Here is a 19,756-nt window from a genome sequence, read left to right as displayed (position 1 = left end):
CTAATCCCATGTACAGTAGCTACAAATAAAATAAAATACCTAGGAATAAACTTAACCAAAGAAGTGAAAGATCTCTAAATGAAAACTATAAAACATTGATGAAAGAAATTGAAGAAGATACAAAAAAAACGAAAGGTATTCCATGCTTGTAGATCACAAAAGTCAATATTGTTAAAATGTCCATACTACCCAAGGCAATCTACAAATTCAGTGCAATACCCATCAAAATACCAATGACATTCTTAATAGAAATAGAAAAAATAATTGTAAAATTTATATGGAACCACATAAGACCCAGAATAGCTAAAGCCATCCTGAGCAAAAAGAACAGAACTGAAGGAATCACATTACCTGACTTCAAATTATACTACAGAGCTATAGTAACCAAAACAGCTTGGTATTAGCATAAAAACAGACATATAGATCAATGAAATAGACTAGAAAACCCAGAAATAAATCCAATATCTATAGTGAACTTATCTTTGACAAAGATGCCAAGAACATACATTGGGGAAAAAACAGTCTCTTCAATAAATGGTGCGGGGAAAACCTAGATATTCCATTCCACATGCAGAAGAATGAAACCAAACCCTTATCTCTCACCATATACAAAAATCAAATCAAAATGGATTAAATACTTAAATCTAAGACCTGAAACTGTGAGACTACTAAAAGAAAACATTAGGGAAACACTTCAGGACATTGGTTTGGGCAAGGACTTCTTGAATAATAGCTCCAAAGCATAGGCAACTGAAACAAAATTAGACAGATGGGATTACATAAAGCTAAAAAGCTTCTGCATAGGAAAGGAAACAATCAACAAAGGGAATAAACAACCCACAGAATGGGAGAAAACATTTGCAAACTACCCATCTGACAATGGATTAATAACTAGAATATATAAGGAACTCCAAAAACTCAATAGGAAAAAAATAAAATAATTTGATTAAAAAATGGGCAAAGGATCTGAACAGACATTTCTCAAAAGAAGACATACAGATGGCCAACAGGTATATGAAAAAATGCTCAACATTTGTCATCAGAGAAACACAAAACTACAATGAGATATCATTACACCCCAGTTAAAATGGCTTTTATCAAAAAGGCAATTAACAAACATAGGCAAAGATGTGGAGAAAGGGGAACCCTTGTACATACTGTTGGTAGGAATGCAAATTAATTAGTGCAACCCCTATGGAGAACAGTATGGAGGTTCCTCAAAAAACTGAAAATGGAACTACCATATGACCTAGCAATCCCACTGCTAGGTATCTATTCAAAAGAAACGAAATCAGTATATCAAAAAGATATCTATGCTTTTGTCTTCATTGCAGCACTATTCACAATAGCTAAGATCTGGGATCAACCTAAGTGTCCATCAGGAGAAGAATGGATGACAAAAGGTGGTACACATACACAATGGAATATTATATAGCCATGAAAAATGAAATCCTGCCATTTGCAACAACATGGATGGAACTGGAGAACATTATTTTAAGTGAAATAAGCCAAGCCCAGAAAGGCCAGTATTGCACGATCTCACTCACATGTGGGAGCTAAATATTAAAACAGTTGATCTCATGGAGACAGTAGAATGATGGTTATGAGAGGCCGGGAAGGGTAGTAGAGAAAGGGGGATAAAGTGGAGATGGTTAATAGGTGCAAAAATATAGTTAGTTAGATAGGTAGAATGAACAATATTTGATAGCACAACAAAGTGACTATAATCAATGATAAGTTAGGGTATACTTTAAAATAACTAAAAGAGTAGAATTGGAATGTTCTTAACACAAATGATAAATACTTGAAGTGATAGATACCCCAATTACCCGATTTGATTAATACATGTTGTATACTTGTATCCAAAAATCACATGTACCCTATAAATATATATAACTATTATGTACCCATAATAATTAAAAATGAAAAATTTTAAAAAAGTCTTAACAATATATTAGCAAATTGACTCTAGGAACATATAAAAAGGTTTATATAACATGACCAACAGGGGTTTTACTTTGGAATATAAGGTTGATTTTATTCTAAAATCAATTAATATAATACATCATAATTAATAAAATAAAGGAAAACATATGATTGTTTCAATAGATCCAGAAAAATTCAACACTCATTCATTATAAAAACTGTCAACAAACTACAGAAAGGAGATTCCTCAACTGGATAAAGTGCATTTACGAAAAACCTATAGCTAATATCATATATAATAGTGAAAGATTTCATGCTTCTCTTCTAAGACTGGGAACAAGGCAAGGATATTTGTCCTTGCCACTTCTATTCAGCATTGTACTAGAAGCTCTGACCAGTGCAATAAGGGGCAATAAAAGGAAATAAAAGATATCCAGACTGGAAAGGAATAAGTGAAACTGTCTTTATTCACAGATGACACGAGCTCATGTGTAGAAAATCCTAGGGAATCTACAAAATAAAAACAACTTTTGTTATTGGAACTAATAATTGAGTTTAGCAAAGTGACAGGATGTAAGATCAATATACAGAAATCAACTGCAATTATACATACACAAATCAATTGCACTGCTATGTACTAGCAAGGAATAATCCAAAAATAAAATTAAGGAAACAGTTTCATTCACAAAAGCATCAAGTGGAATAAAATATTTAGGAATAAATTTAACAAAAACTCTTAAGTGAAACTATGTATAAAGAAATGAGCATACCTGCATTCTTATTTGGACTTTGTCTCTGAGTAACTGCGTACAATTTATATAACTTCTCCGAACCTTGTCTCTTTCATCTTTAAATTAAGGAAACTAACTATGGTACCACTTGCCTCACAGGGCTGTTATGAGCATTAGAACATATTTACAGTATAAAGCATTACACGCTGATAATTATATTTAATAAAGCACTCATAAGATAACGGCTATTTGCCTTTCCAGTCACCTAATTGAAGTGGTATGAAAATACACCTTGGCAGTTTTGTCACATGGTACAGGGTTGTCTGTTCCGCCATGCTGCAGAGGAGCCATCATTCTGGACCTAGTTAGTTGTGCTTAGATTCTCAGCCCTATCACTCAATCTTACCCTGAAATTGAGTGAAATTGACCAGCAAGACATTTATTTTTTCATGCCACGATTTACTCATTCTGTAAAAGGTTGCAACTTTCACTTGTCACTTGGAGTACTTTTTTTTTTTGTTTTTCATGTTATAAAGTTTTAGGATGAATTAGTCACAGCACATTAAATATCTGATTGTTCTTTAAAGCTGCCATTTTTCTTTTTCTTCACTTTCCTCTTCTTAAGGGCTTACGGCAGCCAGCTCCATTTTCTGATGAAATTGAAGTTGACCTTAGTAAGCCCTATGTCAGGGTAACTATGGAAGAAGCCAGGAAAGGAACTCCTTGTAAGTAAATACCTACTTTATTATTTTGTTGTTTTGCTATTGTTTTTAGTGTTCTATTGTATTTATCAAATACACACCTACTGTATATATACTTCCCTCAGTTTACTTGTGCAGGCTAGCAGGTGGAGGATACGATTCCTCCCGTCTGCCTTGATGTCTATTTAGAAGAGTAACTCTACTGTATAAAATTTTATTTTTTTCTTAGTTTCATATACTTATTTTCTGGGCTGTTATCATAGCTATGAGATATAATGAAGCACAAACAATGATATTAGCCTAAGCTGGGTTATGATCTTGTATATTTTTATAAAGGTCCAAATAATATGTCAGGCTGTCAGATTTTTCATAGCCTTCAGAAGTTTTCCCCACAATCTTTCTACATTCTGTCAGCTATGACACTGCTGATTAATAGGGGGCAAAAATATCCCAAGTTGGGAAATGCTTATCATTTAATTTTATATTTACTGATACTATAATTTTCCAGCTTTTTAAAAATACTTGCTTTAGGCTGGGCATGGTGATTCATACCTATAATCCCAGCACTTTGGGAGGCCAAGGTAGGAGGATCACTTGAGGCCAGGAGTTCATGACCAGCGCGGGCAACATAGCAAGACCCCTTCTCTACAGAAAATTAAAAAAAAATTAGCCAGGCATGGTGGCATACTCCTATAGTCCCAACTACTCAGGAGGCTGAGGCAGGAGGATCACTTAAGCCCAGGAATTCAAGGCTAGAGTGAGCTATGAGTGGGCCACTGCACTCTAGCCTGGGTGATATTATGAGACCCTATCTCTTTACCAAAAAAAAAAACAAAACCAAAAAACAGCTTGTTTTACTATTTTCAAAGCCCATATTCTTTATTTGTATGCTTAATTTACATCATTAAAGCAGCTTTTGATCACACAAATTATTAATATGTGTTATAGATACTCTTCTTATTTGGGGCACTTGGTTTTAGGGATCACCATAACAAGAAACTTCTAAGAGCCTTTGTTATGAATACAAAGTTCTATAGGCAGATGTTCTTCTCTGTAAATTCTCTAATTCATTTTTTTCCAGTCCTTTTTCAATTCTAATTATTATAGTAAGTATTAATATTTACTCTGTAAATATAAGGCTGGACTTAGATCCAGGCAAATACCAGGGAATAAGAAGTGATTATAGCCACAATTCTGTACATTTCCAGTATATACAATATCTGTGTGGTTACTTCTTAATTGTGTTAGTATGTTTGCTATCTGTTATAACTGAGGAGTAGTGAAATACAAGAAGAAATGATGTGGTACAGTGTCAGACCAGGGATCCCAAGACCTCTTGCGTATATTTTAGCTATATGGATTATGATTTGGGGGTCCTCAATGAAAAGAGGCTAATTCCAGAGAATCTTTCCCTTTTGCAAAAGTGTTTAGATACAGCTCATGTTGATCACAACTCTTCTGACTCATACTGTGATTTTTGATCTTGGCTCCCCTTACTTCAGTAATAGGCAGGTTAATGGGGGCAGGGTAAAATGGCAACAACAAGGACAACAAAGGCTGTATGGATCAGGGTATAATAGTGGCAAGTCAAATTTCAAAATTCCAACAGACAGTTCAGGGTTCACATTTATAAGTGATGGTGGAGCCTGTTGAAGGCAAGAACTTTTTATGTACTCTTTAATGATGCCTCACTCAGATCTGATCACATTGCTTACATTACCTAGCTTGTTGCTAATTTATCCACAGGCCATTTGTGGTACATAAAAGTTAAAAATAGGTATACTGTTTCCAAGTTTGGAAGTTTGCAACTAGCAAGCACTGATTGATAAATCTAATTTTTAAAATATTTATTTTATTTTATCATTATTTTCTTGAGACAAGGTCTCACTCTGATGCCCAATCTTGAGTGCAAGTGTCATCATAGTTCACTACAACCTCAGACTCCTGTGTCCAAGTGATCCTCCTACCTCAGCCTTCTGAGTAGCTAGGAATACAGGCGTGTGCCACCACACCCAGCTAATTTTCCTATTTTTTTTTTTTTTAGAGGTTGAGGTCTCACTATGTTGCTCAAGCTGACCTTGAACTTCTGGGCTCAAGCAGTCCTTCCACCTCAGCCTCCCAAAGTGCTGGGATTATAGGCGTGAGCCACTGTGCCCGGCCTTTAAAATTTTAGAGTAATTGAATTTTATAAGTAAGTCATTTTTGAGATTATATGCTTTATAATCTCTTCATTATATACAAAAGGAAATTAAGATCCACAGAAACTAAGAAGTGAAGGCCTCCCTACAATAAAATAAAATAGATAATTAGTGATAGAATTGGAACTAAAACTTAGGTTTTTCCATCCTTGTATTCTTTTCACTCTGGAGTGGTGCTACTCATTGTAGGCATTAGTTATAAATAATAGAAGGCCATTGGCAAAGTGATTGCATTTTAGGTAGAACAAACAGTAGCAAATTAGCCTATGAAGTTTGCCAGTCTTATTCAATCTCCAGTTTTTCTCTTATAGCTCATTTTGTCTATTCTGTTTTATGTTAAATAACCAAGTAGCTAACTGTATTCATGGCAATGCAGGACAAGGAATAAACCAATAAAGAATCCACATATGCCACAGTTAGCGAATTTTAAACCAATAATGAGTACAAGGGGCATCCCCCCAATCCTTCCATGTTTTCACTAGAGAGGTTAAGGGAGTTCAAGAGGGAAGTTTGTATAATCTAGGAGAAAATTCTCTACGCAAAGAAAAAAATATGACTTGAGAAATGAGAAGATCAGCTCTGGGAATCTTTTTGATGATGAAAAAAATCAGGAATATTTTCACCCAGAGGAAGGAAGAATAAGGGAGAGTCTGAATAGAAATGGAAATCTGTTAGGGACAAAATGTTTCTGTGGTAGATATTTGGGAGACTATATCAAAAGAGACAATAAATTGAAACCCAGGTTTGCTCTGCCTACAGGAGGACATATAGTTACTTAGCCAGCAGTAGTTCAACCAGGTAATTTGTAGTCCAAACCAGGAAAATTTTAAGAGTGAAAAGAGGTTGCTCTTAATACCATGCTGAGGCAACAGAAGTAAACCAGGGAGTGTGGTTATTCTCCCCACTCTGTGAAAGAATGGCTAAAGCTTGCTTTCTTCTCAGACTAGTTCAACAGTGGCCCCTTCTGGCCATTTGGTTAATATACCAACCAGCCTGGGTTTCCCAGAGATTTGGGATTAAGTCATATAGGTAATTGAGATGGTCGGAGGCCAGGGAAACACTGAAGAGGGCAAGGGACATGGCTGGGGTTGGTCCAAGAAAGGGTTCAGTGATGCACTTGGCCTCATGTGGGATGATTCTGTGCTGGCAAATAGTCACACGATCAAGAGCATTCTCTGCTATTGCCACCACCAGGCAGTTTGTTTCCTGAGTAATCTCCCTGCTATATGCTGTCTAATAGCAAAGAAACAACAAAATATTCTTAACTTTTATACTCTATCTTTTGGCTTTTAGGATCAAATAAAGTGAGGTCATAGCCCCTCTGGACTTGTTTTGGAAAAATGGAAGTATGTTGCTTCATGGTCATGATTTCTAGGATATAGAAGAGGGCTTATAGTACTTAGATTTTGTTTTATTTTGCTTTGTTTTATAGATGAGAAAACAGGCTTATGGAAGTTAAGGTCGCAGAGGAAGGAAGCTGATTGGCGAGCCTGAGCTGTAACCTCTCTGACTCTTAAATCCATTATATCTCAGTTTTTCATTGTATTGATGTATTTATATTACTTTAAGATTTTATTTCCTATATTATAAAATCAATACATTCCCATGGTTTAACATCTATAAACTACAAAAAGGGCATAAAGTGAAATGTCTTCCTCTCAACCCCTGTCTCACAGCCACCCAGTATCCCTTTCACAGGCATCTGGCATTATCAATTTCTTGTGAATAAACTAGAATGAACTATTTCTAAAGAAATAGTTTATATATCCTCACACCTTTTAGTGGGTGTATTATGGTATATTTAGTCTTCCATTAAAATTTAGGTTGTTTCCAAACTTTTGCTATTACAAACAATACTGCAATGAATGACATACATATGTACCAGTATATCTATGAAATAAATTCCTAGAATCGGAATAGCTGGACCAAAGGGTATAAGCATTTGGCATTTGTATTTTGATAGATATTACCTAATCGCCCTTCTTAAAAGTTGCCGATATTCCTATCAGCACTGTATGATTTCTCAGTTTAAAAGCTACTTGCTTATGGATAAAGCTATTTGAAAAGAAAAGTCTATAAATTTCCTGAGAACCAATTTCTTCCTCCTTGATTCCCTGCCCTTAAGACAAGAGGGAGATGTATCTTATTCCCATCTTCAATGTAGTATATCTGATGAAGCTTTGGCCCTTCTTTCTCAGAAAGATGTAGATGCTCCTACTGTCATTTTCTGCTGCTACAGTGAAATAGCTCTTTCTTTATTCACATAGTGGGGATAAGTTACTTGGACTCCTTAGATTTATCATTGAAGCATGATGAACCATTATGTCAATTTCAATTCTTAATGTGTTTATTTGGCTTTGGAATTTTAGCTTTGTACCTCAGGAGATCATTTCCTGGCTTGTCTTTCATAGACCACTACCACTAAAAATAAGTTGACAGTCTGTTCTCTATTCTTCTCACTAATGGAGAGGAGAAGAGGAAAAGCTGTAATGAAAAGTCCTGAAGTATTTATATTTGATTTTTCAGTATTTAGTATATCACTCTCTACTGAGAAAGTGTTAATATCACGCTTACTTTAAAGGAGAAATGCTTGAAGGAGTTCTGTTTTAACAGAGTAGGAATTGAAGGGTGAATCTGGGGCTGAGAAGCAATAAATTGATAACTGGCCTACTTAGATACTCACCCTCCCTGTTTTTCAGTCTCACCCTCTGGATCACTCCTTGCTCTCTGGGCAATAGTAGGGAGGTTTATTTTCAAAGGAAAGCATTGAAAATCAAGTCAGTTGAAAATGAGAGAGCAAGCAACCAGAGTGGAGTTTGACTATACTCTATTTAAACATAACTGAAAATTCATAAACTGAAGGTGAGGATTTTGAAGTTTAGGACATACATCTGTTGAATAACTCTTCCTTTTCACTCCTAAAATAACTTTAAGAAAAAGCAGTCATACTTTTTTTTTTTTTTTTGGAGAGTATCTGAGAAGTTTGGTACAACCAGGCTAATAAAGAATTAGTGGAGATAATGTCAAGAGTGTCTTTGTAGTAAATGTTAAGTGTATTTTTCTTACAACCCCAACTCACCCCCAAAATTAGTATGAAAACCCAGAGCACATCTTAAGAGGGGTATGCAGTGATGGAAAAATCACACAGTGCCATTTGCATTTGTCAAATATGAGGTATTGAATAAATGTATTTTTGTGATAAATTCTCTTTCTTCCTTTCTTTTCTTTCTTTCCTTTCTTTTTCCAAATGTGATACATTCTTTCATTTGGATTCAGGTGAGCGGCCTGTGAGAGTTTATGCAGATGGAATATTTGACTTATTTCACTCTGGTCATGCCCGGGCTCTGATGCAAGCAAAGAACCTTTTCCCCAATACATACCTCATCGTGGGAGGTAAGAAAACAACTGAAGTGCTGTTCAGAAAAAGATTATAGAAGACTTTTGCTCTCTCCTATCTTTATAACCTGAGTATATTATTCCAGATTTTAAATGGGGGCTGTAGTACAGCCTCTTTAAAACATAAAGCATGTGAGGTACTAGCAACCTATACCCGAGAGAGGAGCTCTAAGTTCACTGACCTGTGATGTCCCATATTTATCTCATTGTTTTAAGCTGAGTTTCCGCAGCCACAGAAGCAACAATGACCCCTATTGCCTACTTAAGAACAGGGTGTGCTCTAGATTTCAGTTTATCATTTGGAATCAACTGAAGTACAAAGTCTGCCAAGCAAAAGTTATTTGCTTTAGTCCAGTCTTATTAAAATAAAATAGGAAACCATTTGTTAAAACTTAATTGACACAGAAATGCACAGTAGGTTCATTTCAGAGTCAAAGATCTTAGTCCCCTGTTGAACCTTCTCTTCTCCAAAGTGTGACTGTACTGTTTCATGAGTGTTGCTCCTGAAGGTATGTCTTGGGTTAGGAAAAGCACTGTTACCCAAACTAAGCTACATCCAGCAGATTTTTCTCTAAGTAGGGAGGATGGTTGCAGTCCTAGGAAGTGGGATAAGATGGGAGAGGTTGGTGACTGAGGAGTGGTTAAGCATAGGGGACCTTGACTTGTAACTTTCTGATGTGGTGAACTCAGTCTGCAGTGATGAGCTAACACACAACTTCAAAGGCTTTACGGTGATGAATGAAAATGAGCGCTATGATGCAGTGCAGCACTGCCGCTACGTGGATGAGGTGGTGAGGAATGCCCCCTGGACCCTGACACCCGAGTTCCTGGCAGAACACCGGGTAAGAAACTGGACATAGGGCCCCATTCCTTGCTCCAGAATCCCCTCCCTCTCAAGGCTTCTGATACTTGGCCTAGTTTTCCATTAGCCCTGTTTTACTTCTACCTTCTATGTAAGTTTCATATAGCGGCGATGACAGTGATACTACTAATAATACTAGTAACCCATGACATTTACATGGGGTTTGATGGTTTACAAGCACTTTTACATCCATTATATTATATTTTCTCTCACAACAATCCTGTGGGATACTTACTATTTCCACTTTACATATAAGGAACAAGGCCTAGAGAGACCAAATAACCTATTCCAGGTGATACCATTAGCAGGGCTAGGAATTGAACTCTTCCATTATGTGACTTTTTTCTCCCATACCAGACATGTGTCCACTGTCCACCTTTACAGCATGCCAGTTTCTTTAGAATATCCATAGCCCCAGCCATGCTTTTAAGAAGTTCACATTCTAGGGGGGTGGAGGGGGGCATGGGCAATATACATAACCTAAACTTTTATACCCCCATAATAAGCTGAAATAAAAAAAATGAAATAAGAAGTTCATGTTCTAGGAAACAAGACAGATTAACATAGATTTCTATAACACTGACTGAAATTTAGTTTCAGAGCTTTGATTTTGGGTTAGAAATTATGTGGGATCAGAAATTAAGGTTGTTTCTCACATTTACTCAGTTTATAAAGGTTATTATGAAACCCCTTACCTCCTTTTACTTCTCCCACATTAGAGTAACAGGTTTCCTACAAAAGATGAGAAGATTTAAAGGCCAGGTTGGAGGCCTTCAAGCTCAAGGAACCAGCAAGCATATTGTCAGTTCTCTGCAGGGGTGTATGGAATGTTCACCCCTTTGCAGGGGTGTATGGAATGTGAGGTGAATTGTTCAGTGAGGCAGGAAAGAACAAAGGTAGCCAAAGTGCTTCTAAAGCATGCTTGGGCAGTCCTGAAGCTAGGGGATATTTTGTTATAATTATTTAGGATTAGGACAGACCTTTTATAGTTCTCTAGCTTTTAGCAGCCAGTGGCAGCAAAGGTAATGAGCAAGATTATTTTCAGCAATAGAGCCAGGCAGGCCCAGGTGGAAGTATGAGGTTAGAGAAACTTCCAGCTTCTCTCTTCTCCTTGTTAGCGTTATATACTCAACCACAAGCCTTGCTTGCCCCCATGCTTTCCCTTGCTGCCTGTGGATCCCTGACAGGTTGTTCGTGGATAATTGAGATATTAGCTGAGAGTTCCTGACACAGTCCCAATGAGCATGCTTCATACTACAGTGGCCTCTGGGAGTTGGATACAGTGGTGTTAGTAATTATATTAGCAAAAGGACTAGGGCCTATTCAGGTAGGAGTAAATAGGTGAGGTTTGGCATGGCTCTCAAAAAGATTATTGGTCCAGTGCCATTTATCTCTTCTTACTCTTGCAAAGGATATTGACAGTAGTAAAATGATAGATCTAAAAGTCTTTTTTTTTATTATATGGCTTTGGATTTTGCATTTCTTAGAAGTACAGATGTATCTATTCCAGTAAAAGAGCTCTTGGTTGCTATTTTTGTATTCCTCCTTTTCTTGTGGACTGAGAGAGAAACCAGTTAACAAAGTGACCTCTTTCCTTTTATTTATTTTTTTTTTTTTGAGACAGAGCATTGCTCTGTTGCCTGGGCTAGACTGAGTGCCGTGGTGTCAGCCTAGCTCACAGCAACCTCAAACTCCTGGGCCTAAGCGATCCTACTGCCTCAGCCTCCCAAGTAGCTGGGACTACAGGCATGTGCCACCATGCCCAGCTAATTTTTTCTATATATATTTTTAGTTGGCCAGATAATTTCTTTCTATTTTTAGTAGAGACGGGGGTCTCGCTCTTGCTCAGGCTGGTCTCGAACCCCTGACCTTGAGCGATCCACCCGCCTCCCCGGCCTCCCAGAGTGCTAGAATTACAGGCGTGAGCCACTGCACCCAGCCGTCTTTCTTATACTTTTAGAAACTCTTATTTGACCAATCCTTATGGACCCACGAGGATAGAGAGATTTCCTTCTTTCGTAGGCTCCACCCACTAACTAGCTCACCAGCAAATCCTATGGCCCTATTGACCAGTGTGGTGACTGGTATACACAGTGAGGGAGCACTTCCAGTAGACCAGGAGAAATAGCTAGAATCAGCTGGTTAACTTTGTATTTATAATCCATAAATAATTATGTTGGGTGGTTTGTGAATGGATTGTGAAATTTATAAGCAAAGCAAAAAGAGATTTAGAAAAAAGGTCCATTTGAGGCCTGGTCTCTGTTTATTGTTCTTTTTCTGGGCCTGGGAATATTTACTGGGTCTTTCTGAAGGCAGTTATTCTGGGTTTTAAATGATGTTTCCTTATTTTCAGATTGATTTTGTAGCCCATGATGACATCCCTTATTCTTCTGCTGGGAGTGATGATGTTTATAAGCACATCAAGGAAGCAGGTGAGTAAGTTGATGTGTATCTTCACTTTATGGAGTCTTAGGGCAGCTACAGAGATTCAGCCATATTGCTACTTTACAGAGGAAAATGTGAACACTGAGAAATTCAACTTCCTCTTTCAGGTCACACTTTGAATAAAAGGTGAAGGTGAGCATAGCACTGATACTCATTGATTCTTGGTCTAAACATCTACTTTTGATATCTCTCTTAATTTCAGGAAACTCTTACCCAGTCCCATAATTTTCTTAATATTAGTGCCTTATAGCTCCTCCTTTTCTTACTCCTAGTATTTGATTCAGTCTTCCTTCCATGTGTCAGCATCTCTAAACTTCACTTGGTGATAAGAGATTCTGCTTTTTGAGGAAGGGAAATGAATGTTACTCCCAGTTTCCATCTAGTCTTACTACCTGAGCTAACCAGAACTTCACAGTGTTTGTCTGTATGTGTTCTTGAGTTAGGCATGTTTGCTCCAACACAGAGGACAGAAGGTATCTCCACATCAGACATCATCACCCGAATTGTCCGGGACTATGATGTGTATGCGAGACGGAACCTACAGAGGGGATACACAGCAAAGGAGCTCAATGTGAGCTTTATCAATGTGAGTTCCAACCTCATCCCAGAGTTCCCTGCCTCTACAAGGACACACATTGCTTCTCACTCTGAGCTAAACTTGCTTTTCAGTCTGCTGTAATTTTTACTCCCAAAAGCTAAATGAATGCCTCTGTGTAGGTAACATTATTTAAGCTCTTTACAAAGGGAATAAAATGGAAAGTTTCTGCCCTCATGGTCTAGTATCAATACATTACTATAAGGATACACAGCCAACTAACTAAATAAGAATTTGTATTTATATAGTACAGTACTTATATCAGTACATTTCAAACAGTGGCTCTTAACTTTTTTTTCTTTTTGATTGGATGATCTTTTGGAAATCTGACAAAAGCTTTGGATCCTCTTCCTGTGTGGATGGTGACACACAACATTTTGCATGTGATTTCCCCACATGGACCTAAGTTTTAAATTTTGATTTATGAAAGGTTAAGTTTATCTTAGCTTAACATTGCCCTTTAGAAACACTATGTATTTTGTATGTAAATTATACTTTAATAAAGTTGATTTTAAAAGAAGAAAGGTGCTAACTATATCTTCTACATGACCAGTTTCCCATGCTCTCTCACCTGCTCCCGTCTCTGTGAATTATGCTTTGAGAGTTGGTGAAATTGTTTCATCTAACTATGATTTATCCATATAGATAAATGCTAGCTCTTATTAATTTACCTACTATAGAATCTTTATCTATTTTCTCATAAGACTCAGGTATTTGAAAACCGTAAAGGTATTCCCTTTCCTCTTTATGATCCAGAAATTTTGAGAATACTTTTCATTTGACTAAACATCCCCTCTAACCCCCCAGCCCTCACCAGAAGGTTCATGCCATTTTTCCTTACCCTCTTTTTTTAAATAAAGTATCTGTTCAGTATTCCATTTTTTTTTTTTTATAAAATAGATTTTTCATTATCTTTAGGAAAGTTAGTAAGACCAAAGAGTAAAGGGACCTCCAAATACTAAAAAATAAAACACATACCTCATCCAAAATCATAGAATAAGCCAGTGATAGGAGGAAATAAATCAAGTACAATAAATTAAGTAAAAGATCTAGTACTTCCACTTCTGATCTATTATAATTAGTTTATTCTTGGTAATGTTGTACAGTGATCTTTTTGCTGACTCTATATCTCCATCAAGAATGACCTTTAGGTCATGTTGGGCATGTTTATGTTCCAAATTTATGTTTTATCTTAAAAATCTGACTTTATTTGGCTACTTCTCTATTACTGGGCCCAGCCTGTATATTTAGTCCCGAACTCCCACAATATTGGAATTATGAAACGTTTGTATAAGTTGACCATCCAAAGCATATCTTATCAGTTGTTGTGCTAAAGAAGTGTGGGGTAAAGCAAAACAAAATTCTAAAGACCGAAAAGAGTGTCAATAGAGTGCTTGAGTATTTTTTCTTTCTCCTTTAGTATGGAAGGTCAGGATAAGTATTATTTCTCAAAATAGTTATTGCTTTCCCTAGGAGAAGAAATACCACTTGCAGGAGCGGGTTGACAAGGTAAAGAAGAAAGTGAAAGACGTGGAGGAAAAGTCAAAAGAATTTGTTCAGAAGGTAGAGGAAAAAAGCATTGACCTCATTCAGAAATGGGAGGAGAAGTCCCGAGAATTCATTGGAAGTTTCCTGGAAATGTTTGGTCCGGAAGGAGCACTGGTATGTTCTTTCCCACTGGACAAGTTAGAAAATTTCAGAGAAATTCAGGGCATTTCAATGTTTTGGTAAGAATTATAGAACCTCCGTCTGGGTGCAGTGTCTCACACCTGTAATCCTAGCAGTCTGGGAAGCTGAGGCAGGAGGGTTGCTTGAGCCCAAGAGTTGAAGGTTGCAATGAGCTATGATGATGCCACTGCACTCTAGCTGAGGCAGTAGGGTGAGACTCTCTCGGAAAAAATAAAAAAGAAAGAATTATAGAACCCTTGAACAGAAAGGGACAGAAACATTAGGAAGTTAGCTAAGCTATTACCCTTGTCTGGGCAGAACTATGTTTCAGCTATCTCCAGAAAGTTCTTTAAAATCTTTACAGAAAGAGGTTACACATTTCTCTTAAATAATTTTGCCAGCTCTCTATCAGCCTTGAAATCTGGTGACAATATATAAGCAAATAAGCCTTTCTCAGCTTATTTCTACATTATAATTTTAGATAGGAGGAAAGGAAAGAATCAAGAACAGTAAAAAGAAAACTACCTCCATTACAAATAGCTACCGTAGGATCCCTGGGTAAGGTAGGAATTCTGTCCTTGAGGAGTAGCAGAGTCTTTTTAAACCAGAGTCAGCAAGTGAGACCTTGGTTAGGTATCAGGAAAGATCTGACTATGAGGGTGTTTGGATATTAGAATAGATTATTCAGGAAGAATGTGGATTTTCCTTTTTAGAGAACTCTAAAACTAGGCTAAATACCCTTTTGTCTGAGTTATTAAATAGTTCCTTGTGTTTGCCTGGAACCTGGACTACAGACTAAGTAGTAGCCTTCTTAGAATTCCTTTGACATAGAAGTCAAGAATTTGATGACTATGCATAGGAGGTGGGAACCCTTAAATAAATAATATAGTATAGACCACTTTAGGGAGGAAGTGGCTTAGAATTATAGCTGTGTCCCTCCTCTGGCTTATTTGAACACTTTTAACATTACAGAGGGCACTCATAATAATTTGAAGTCTCAGATGTTCCAGCGTTGATTTAGTAGGATCTATAAGTTTCTTCTAACTCTTCCTTTTGGTCTCCCCAGAAACATATGCTGAAAGAGGGAAAAGGTCGGATGCTGCAGGCCATCAGTCCAAAGCAGAGTCCCAGCAGCAGCCCTACTCGGGAACGCTCTCCCTCTCCCTCTTTCCGATGGCCCTTCTCTGGCAAGACTTCCCCACCTTCCTCCCCAGCAAATCTCTCCAGGCACAAGGCTGCAGCTTATGATATCAGTGAGGATGAAGAAGACTAATTTTTCATCCCTCCTTTCCTGTCCCCTTCCTCTGTCTCATCACCTTCAGAAGCTCTCTGTTGAATTCCAAATTGTGATCCCAACACTAAACCTAAGAACAGCTACAAAGGAAAGAATTGGAGCAAGAGGACTTAGAAATGGGGCAACAAAAACAGCCTATCCTCCAAGAGACATCAATCACCCATACCAAGAAGGAGGCTGACTATAGCTTAGAAGCCTGTTCTGCATCCACCTACCCTCCCCAAGGACTTTGTTTTACTATTATGTTCATGTGATCTTGACAGGGAAATTGTCATTTTTATTTTTTAAAAATTAGTCTTTCAAATATAGTATGTAGAACTAATTTTTTGCCCCTGAGGAGTGGGCAGAAGAAGGAAGTGGTGTAACACGCAGAGGCCTTTTCTTCCTGATACACTCTAGTGTTTGCCTTCTGCTCTGAAGCAAAGTGGCTTACCAAGTCATTCATGTGATGATCCATGCTGGTGGATGATTTGGGGGGAAATATCATAATTTTGATTTGCTTTAAAAAAGCTAAAAGCTGAGTTACTGTCACAAATCCCCTAAATGTACTGCTGGCACATGTGTCAGTGGGGCTGTGGGAAGAAGGAGATGTGAGCCTAACTTTTCTTACTCCCTGAGGAGTTACTTGTTGGACCCAATGGGGTTCATGAAGACACTGATGGGGATGGAACCAGACCACATGGCATCAGCTGCAGTTTTTCTGCTGTGTTCATCTTCTCAGAAAATTCTGTTGCCCAATTATTTGGGAACTTTTGTCAATCTCTTTCCTATAATCTACCTTTAAAGGAAAGGACACTTTTAGGGTTAAAGGAGTGGGACAATACTCAATCCTATACAAAGTCAGTTTAGATTCATTTCCTGCTGAGAGTAAGTCCCTGGCCCTTCTATTCCTATTTCAGTGCTATTATCTAGCTTTTTACAAAGGAGAATTTGTAAATGTCTTCAGTTTGAACTTGATGTTAATCCATGTTGCTCATAGCCATATTGAATTTAGAGAGATTTGCACAGAACCTAGAGGCAAAAGCATAAGGAAACACCTTCCTTTCTAAAGCAACAGCCTTACCTTAACCTCTGCTCCTCTTAAGAATGTTCACTGGAACCAGTGCCCCATGGGGTGTTTCTTTTCCTCTGAGAGCTGCAACTGGCAGGGACCTCCCTCCACTGCTCCTCCAACAAGCCACAAAGCGTGGGCTCACATGACAAGAGTATGGTAGGTTCCTCCCTCTTTCCCATGTGTGCCTTGTGATTATGGTCCCACCTCCTCTATTAGGTTGTCCAGGGGGATTCAGCGCTTAAATTTCAAATCAAAGAATGCTGAAGCTTAACATTTGCTGTTAAGCATGATCTAATTTTTAAATCCCATCCTATCTCCTCAGCTACATGACCTAGCAGATCATCAACCATCAGTAATGCTGTAGCTGGAATCAGAGGACAACTGCTTATGTCCAGGCCCCACCCCCTAGCACTCATACATACCCCTTGTAGGGGTGGAGTTTTAGTGTTTTCATCTAAGAAAACCACGTTTTCTCTTTTCTTGCCTCTTTGCTAGGACTGTGAGCATGTCATAGTCCCCTTCCTAAACACTTTCTGATAAAACCTGCTCTTCTTCCTGACGATGAGAGGCTGGAATCACTGCCTGTCTGCACAGCAGAGCTACCTAGGTTCTTAAAACTCAGATCACCCAGAGAGGCAAAGCATGGCAGAGAGGAGGGACAGAGAGGGGGAAGCCTCTTGTCCTGATGGCCATGAAAACTACATTCTAACTTTTCTCATGAAGTGCTTTACTGATTCACACAAGCTTTAGCTTGGAATCCTTTCTTTGAAACAGTTGAAGTTAGTGTTTTCCCATATTACCGAGCTTTATATGGTCTCATATTTTAACTTTTCTGCTTCAGTCTTCCCTGTTTGGGAATTCTGCCTGTTTCTGTCTGATTCTCCCTGGTATAGACAAGTGATGAAGTCACTGGCAAAGCCCACCTACTTGTTCCCTCAGAATGCACATTACCCAAGTGTATTTGGATGGACAGGAAGATGCTCAGAATGCAGTTTTCCTCTGCAGTCACTCCTCCTAAATATATTTTCGGGTCCCAAATGTTTGAGCCATCCTCCTCTGCTTTCAGTGGGCTGCTTTTAGCATGCTCTGCGCTTGGAGTAGGACCTCTAGGCTCACAGGGTCTGTGAGACTGCTAGAGCCAGCATATGCACATGTTCTTGGAAGACTCTCACCCCTTTTAGTGAGATTCTGCTGCCTCAGTATCCCAACACTAGTACATTTTCAAATAATTTTGATGGAAAGCAAAAATGTTTATGGTGTGGCATGTTAGATACTTTGTAGTAAATATATTAATAATCTTAGGTGCTCGACAAGGGTGAGTGGATGGAGGAAACTGTTAAGAATGATGCATTATGTGATCATTTGTGCCTAATTAAATGAGGTTAGAGGTCTGTACACTACAACCATCCCTATGGTCTGTAAATCTTCAATTATTAATATTGGAGGCTATGGAGCTGTTTCCCTGAATCCCACGCAAGAAAGCAGTCAACCTGGATGGGCCAAATGTGGCAGATGTGGGAGAGCCTTAAAAGTTGCAAGTCCTTGGAGCCTCTGTCTGCAAGACAGAAGGAAACTGAAAACAGAAGAAGCCCTGCAGCTAGTACTGAGGAGGTGCCAGTTCAGCAGTTACCTCAAGGTGGGCTGGGCAGAAAGTTTGCTATTTTCATACTCTAGCCTCAGGAGCACTGAAGAATAGAGGCTGAAACTTTAGAGGAATAGAAATGGATCACTTGAATGGTAGCTGCTTCTGATAACTAGAGCCAAAGACCATCATTTTGTGGAGACTTGGGTAAGAAGGTTAGGGATGTGAAAAAATTGAAAATCCTGAAGAGCAGAAAAAATGGAAGAGAGATTGAGAAAACTTTTGACCCTTTTTGATTGCTGATAACTTCTTAGGCTGTACCTGAGTTACACTTACTTTACTTGTGGCCACACAGCTGGTCAGGCATTCTCTATATATTCCCTCCACAATGGTTCGTCTCAGTGCTTTTTTACTCCCTTTCTGGATTATCTTGATTTGTGGGTATCTTATTTTCTGGAGCTCATTGCCTTTTTAATCCTGTTCCAGATTGCTTATCCAAAATCTTTCCAAATCAATTCTATTTTATTGCTTTTCTTAATTCCCTAAAAGCCATAGCTTCTAGATTTTCTGTCAGCATATAGTCTCACCAGAAGTTGAACCAATACAGGTAAGACAAAAAAAGCTCCCTTAATAATGTTTTTAACTAATGGTATTTTTTTTTAAGCTTACCAATATAAGTATTTTTAAAGGTTATATTTTTCAAAGTCATGATAATGATTGTTATTGTTTTCTCTCATGAGTAGATTGTCATGGGATAAAGAGTGGTCCCTAGCTTCTATTTTTCCAAATAAATAAGCAGAACATGTTCTTGGGATTATACTATTAAATGTTCATTTCCTTAAAAAGTTAGAAGAAGATTTTCTGTCTACCAAAGTTTTATTAATATGTTAGTACTGGGATTGGGGAAGAAAACAAAAGCACCAGGTTTAACATTAAGATGACTCAGGTGGTATTCCTTTAGGTTTGAAGTGGGCCTCCCCAGCCTTCTTGGAGGCACTAACTGTTTTGAACACAGAAACATGATTGGTTGTGTTGTTTGTATTGAGGATCTTGAAAAGAAAAAAAGTCTTGGAAGGAACTGCTGGCCTTGGCATGAATGTTGGCCCCATTACCAATGTGAGTCCACAGGGAAGTTTTCCTCAATTGGGGTTCAGTCTCTCATTTTCCTGTCTGAGTATTAATTTGTTCTGCGTTATTTTGGCTTTTGTCATTTAGCCAAATAAAGGCAATGTGGTTTTACCTAATGTTCCATTTCCTACGTGTTTGACCTGGTACACATGTGTATGGCACATTTTATGCACTTG

General features: G+C 38.0%; 1 protein-coding gene across 1 annotated transcript in view; it reads left to right on the top strand.

Moving 5' to 3' along the window:
• The window catches only part of PCYT1A (phosphate cytidylyltransferase 1A, choline), a 48,320-nt gene extending 28,657 nt beyond the window's left edge, over positions 1–19,663 (top strand). Inside the window, exons 3-9 of the mRNA XM_069475169.1 lie at positions 3,283–3,382; positions 8,833–8,949; positions 9,643–9,794; positions 12,168–12,246; positions 12,703–12,845; positions 14,328–14,516; positions 15,589–19,663. Of these exons, the coding sequence (XP_069331270.1) occupies positions 3,283–3,382; positions 8,833–8,949; positions 9,643–9,794; positions 12,168–12,246; positions 12,703–12,845; positions 14,328–14,516; positions 15,589–15,795 (987 nt within the window). The 3' untranslated portion in view covers positions 15,796–19,663. The remainder of the gene's footprint in view (positions 1–3,282; positions 3,383–8,832; positions 8,950–9,642; positions 9,795–12,167; positions 12,247–12,702; positions 12,846–14,327; positions 14,517–15,588) is intronic.
• The last annotated feature ends 93 nt before the right edge of the window (positions 19,664–19,756 follow it).

Source organism: Eulemur rufifrons, chromosome 7 (assembly GCF_041146395.1).
Source record: "Eulemur rufifrons isolate Redbay chromosome 7, OSU_ERuf_1, whole genome shotgun sequence".
In the NCBI taxonomy this organism is placed as follows: Eukaryota; Metazoa; Chordata; class Mammalia; order Primates; family Lemuridae; genus Eulemur; species Eulemur rufifrons.
This window is presented reverse-complemented; position numbering and strand designations above follow the sequence as displayed.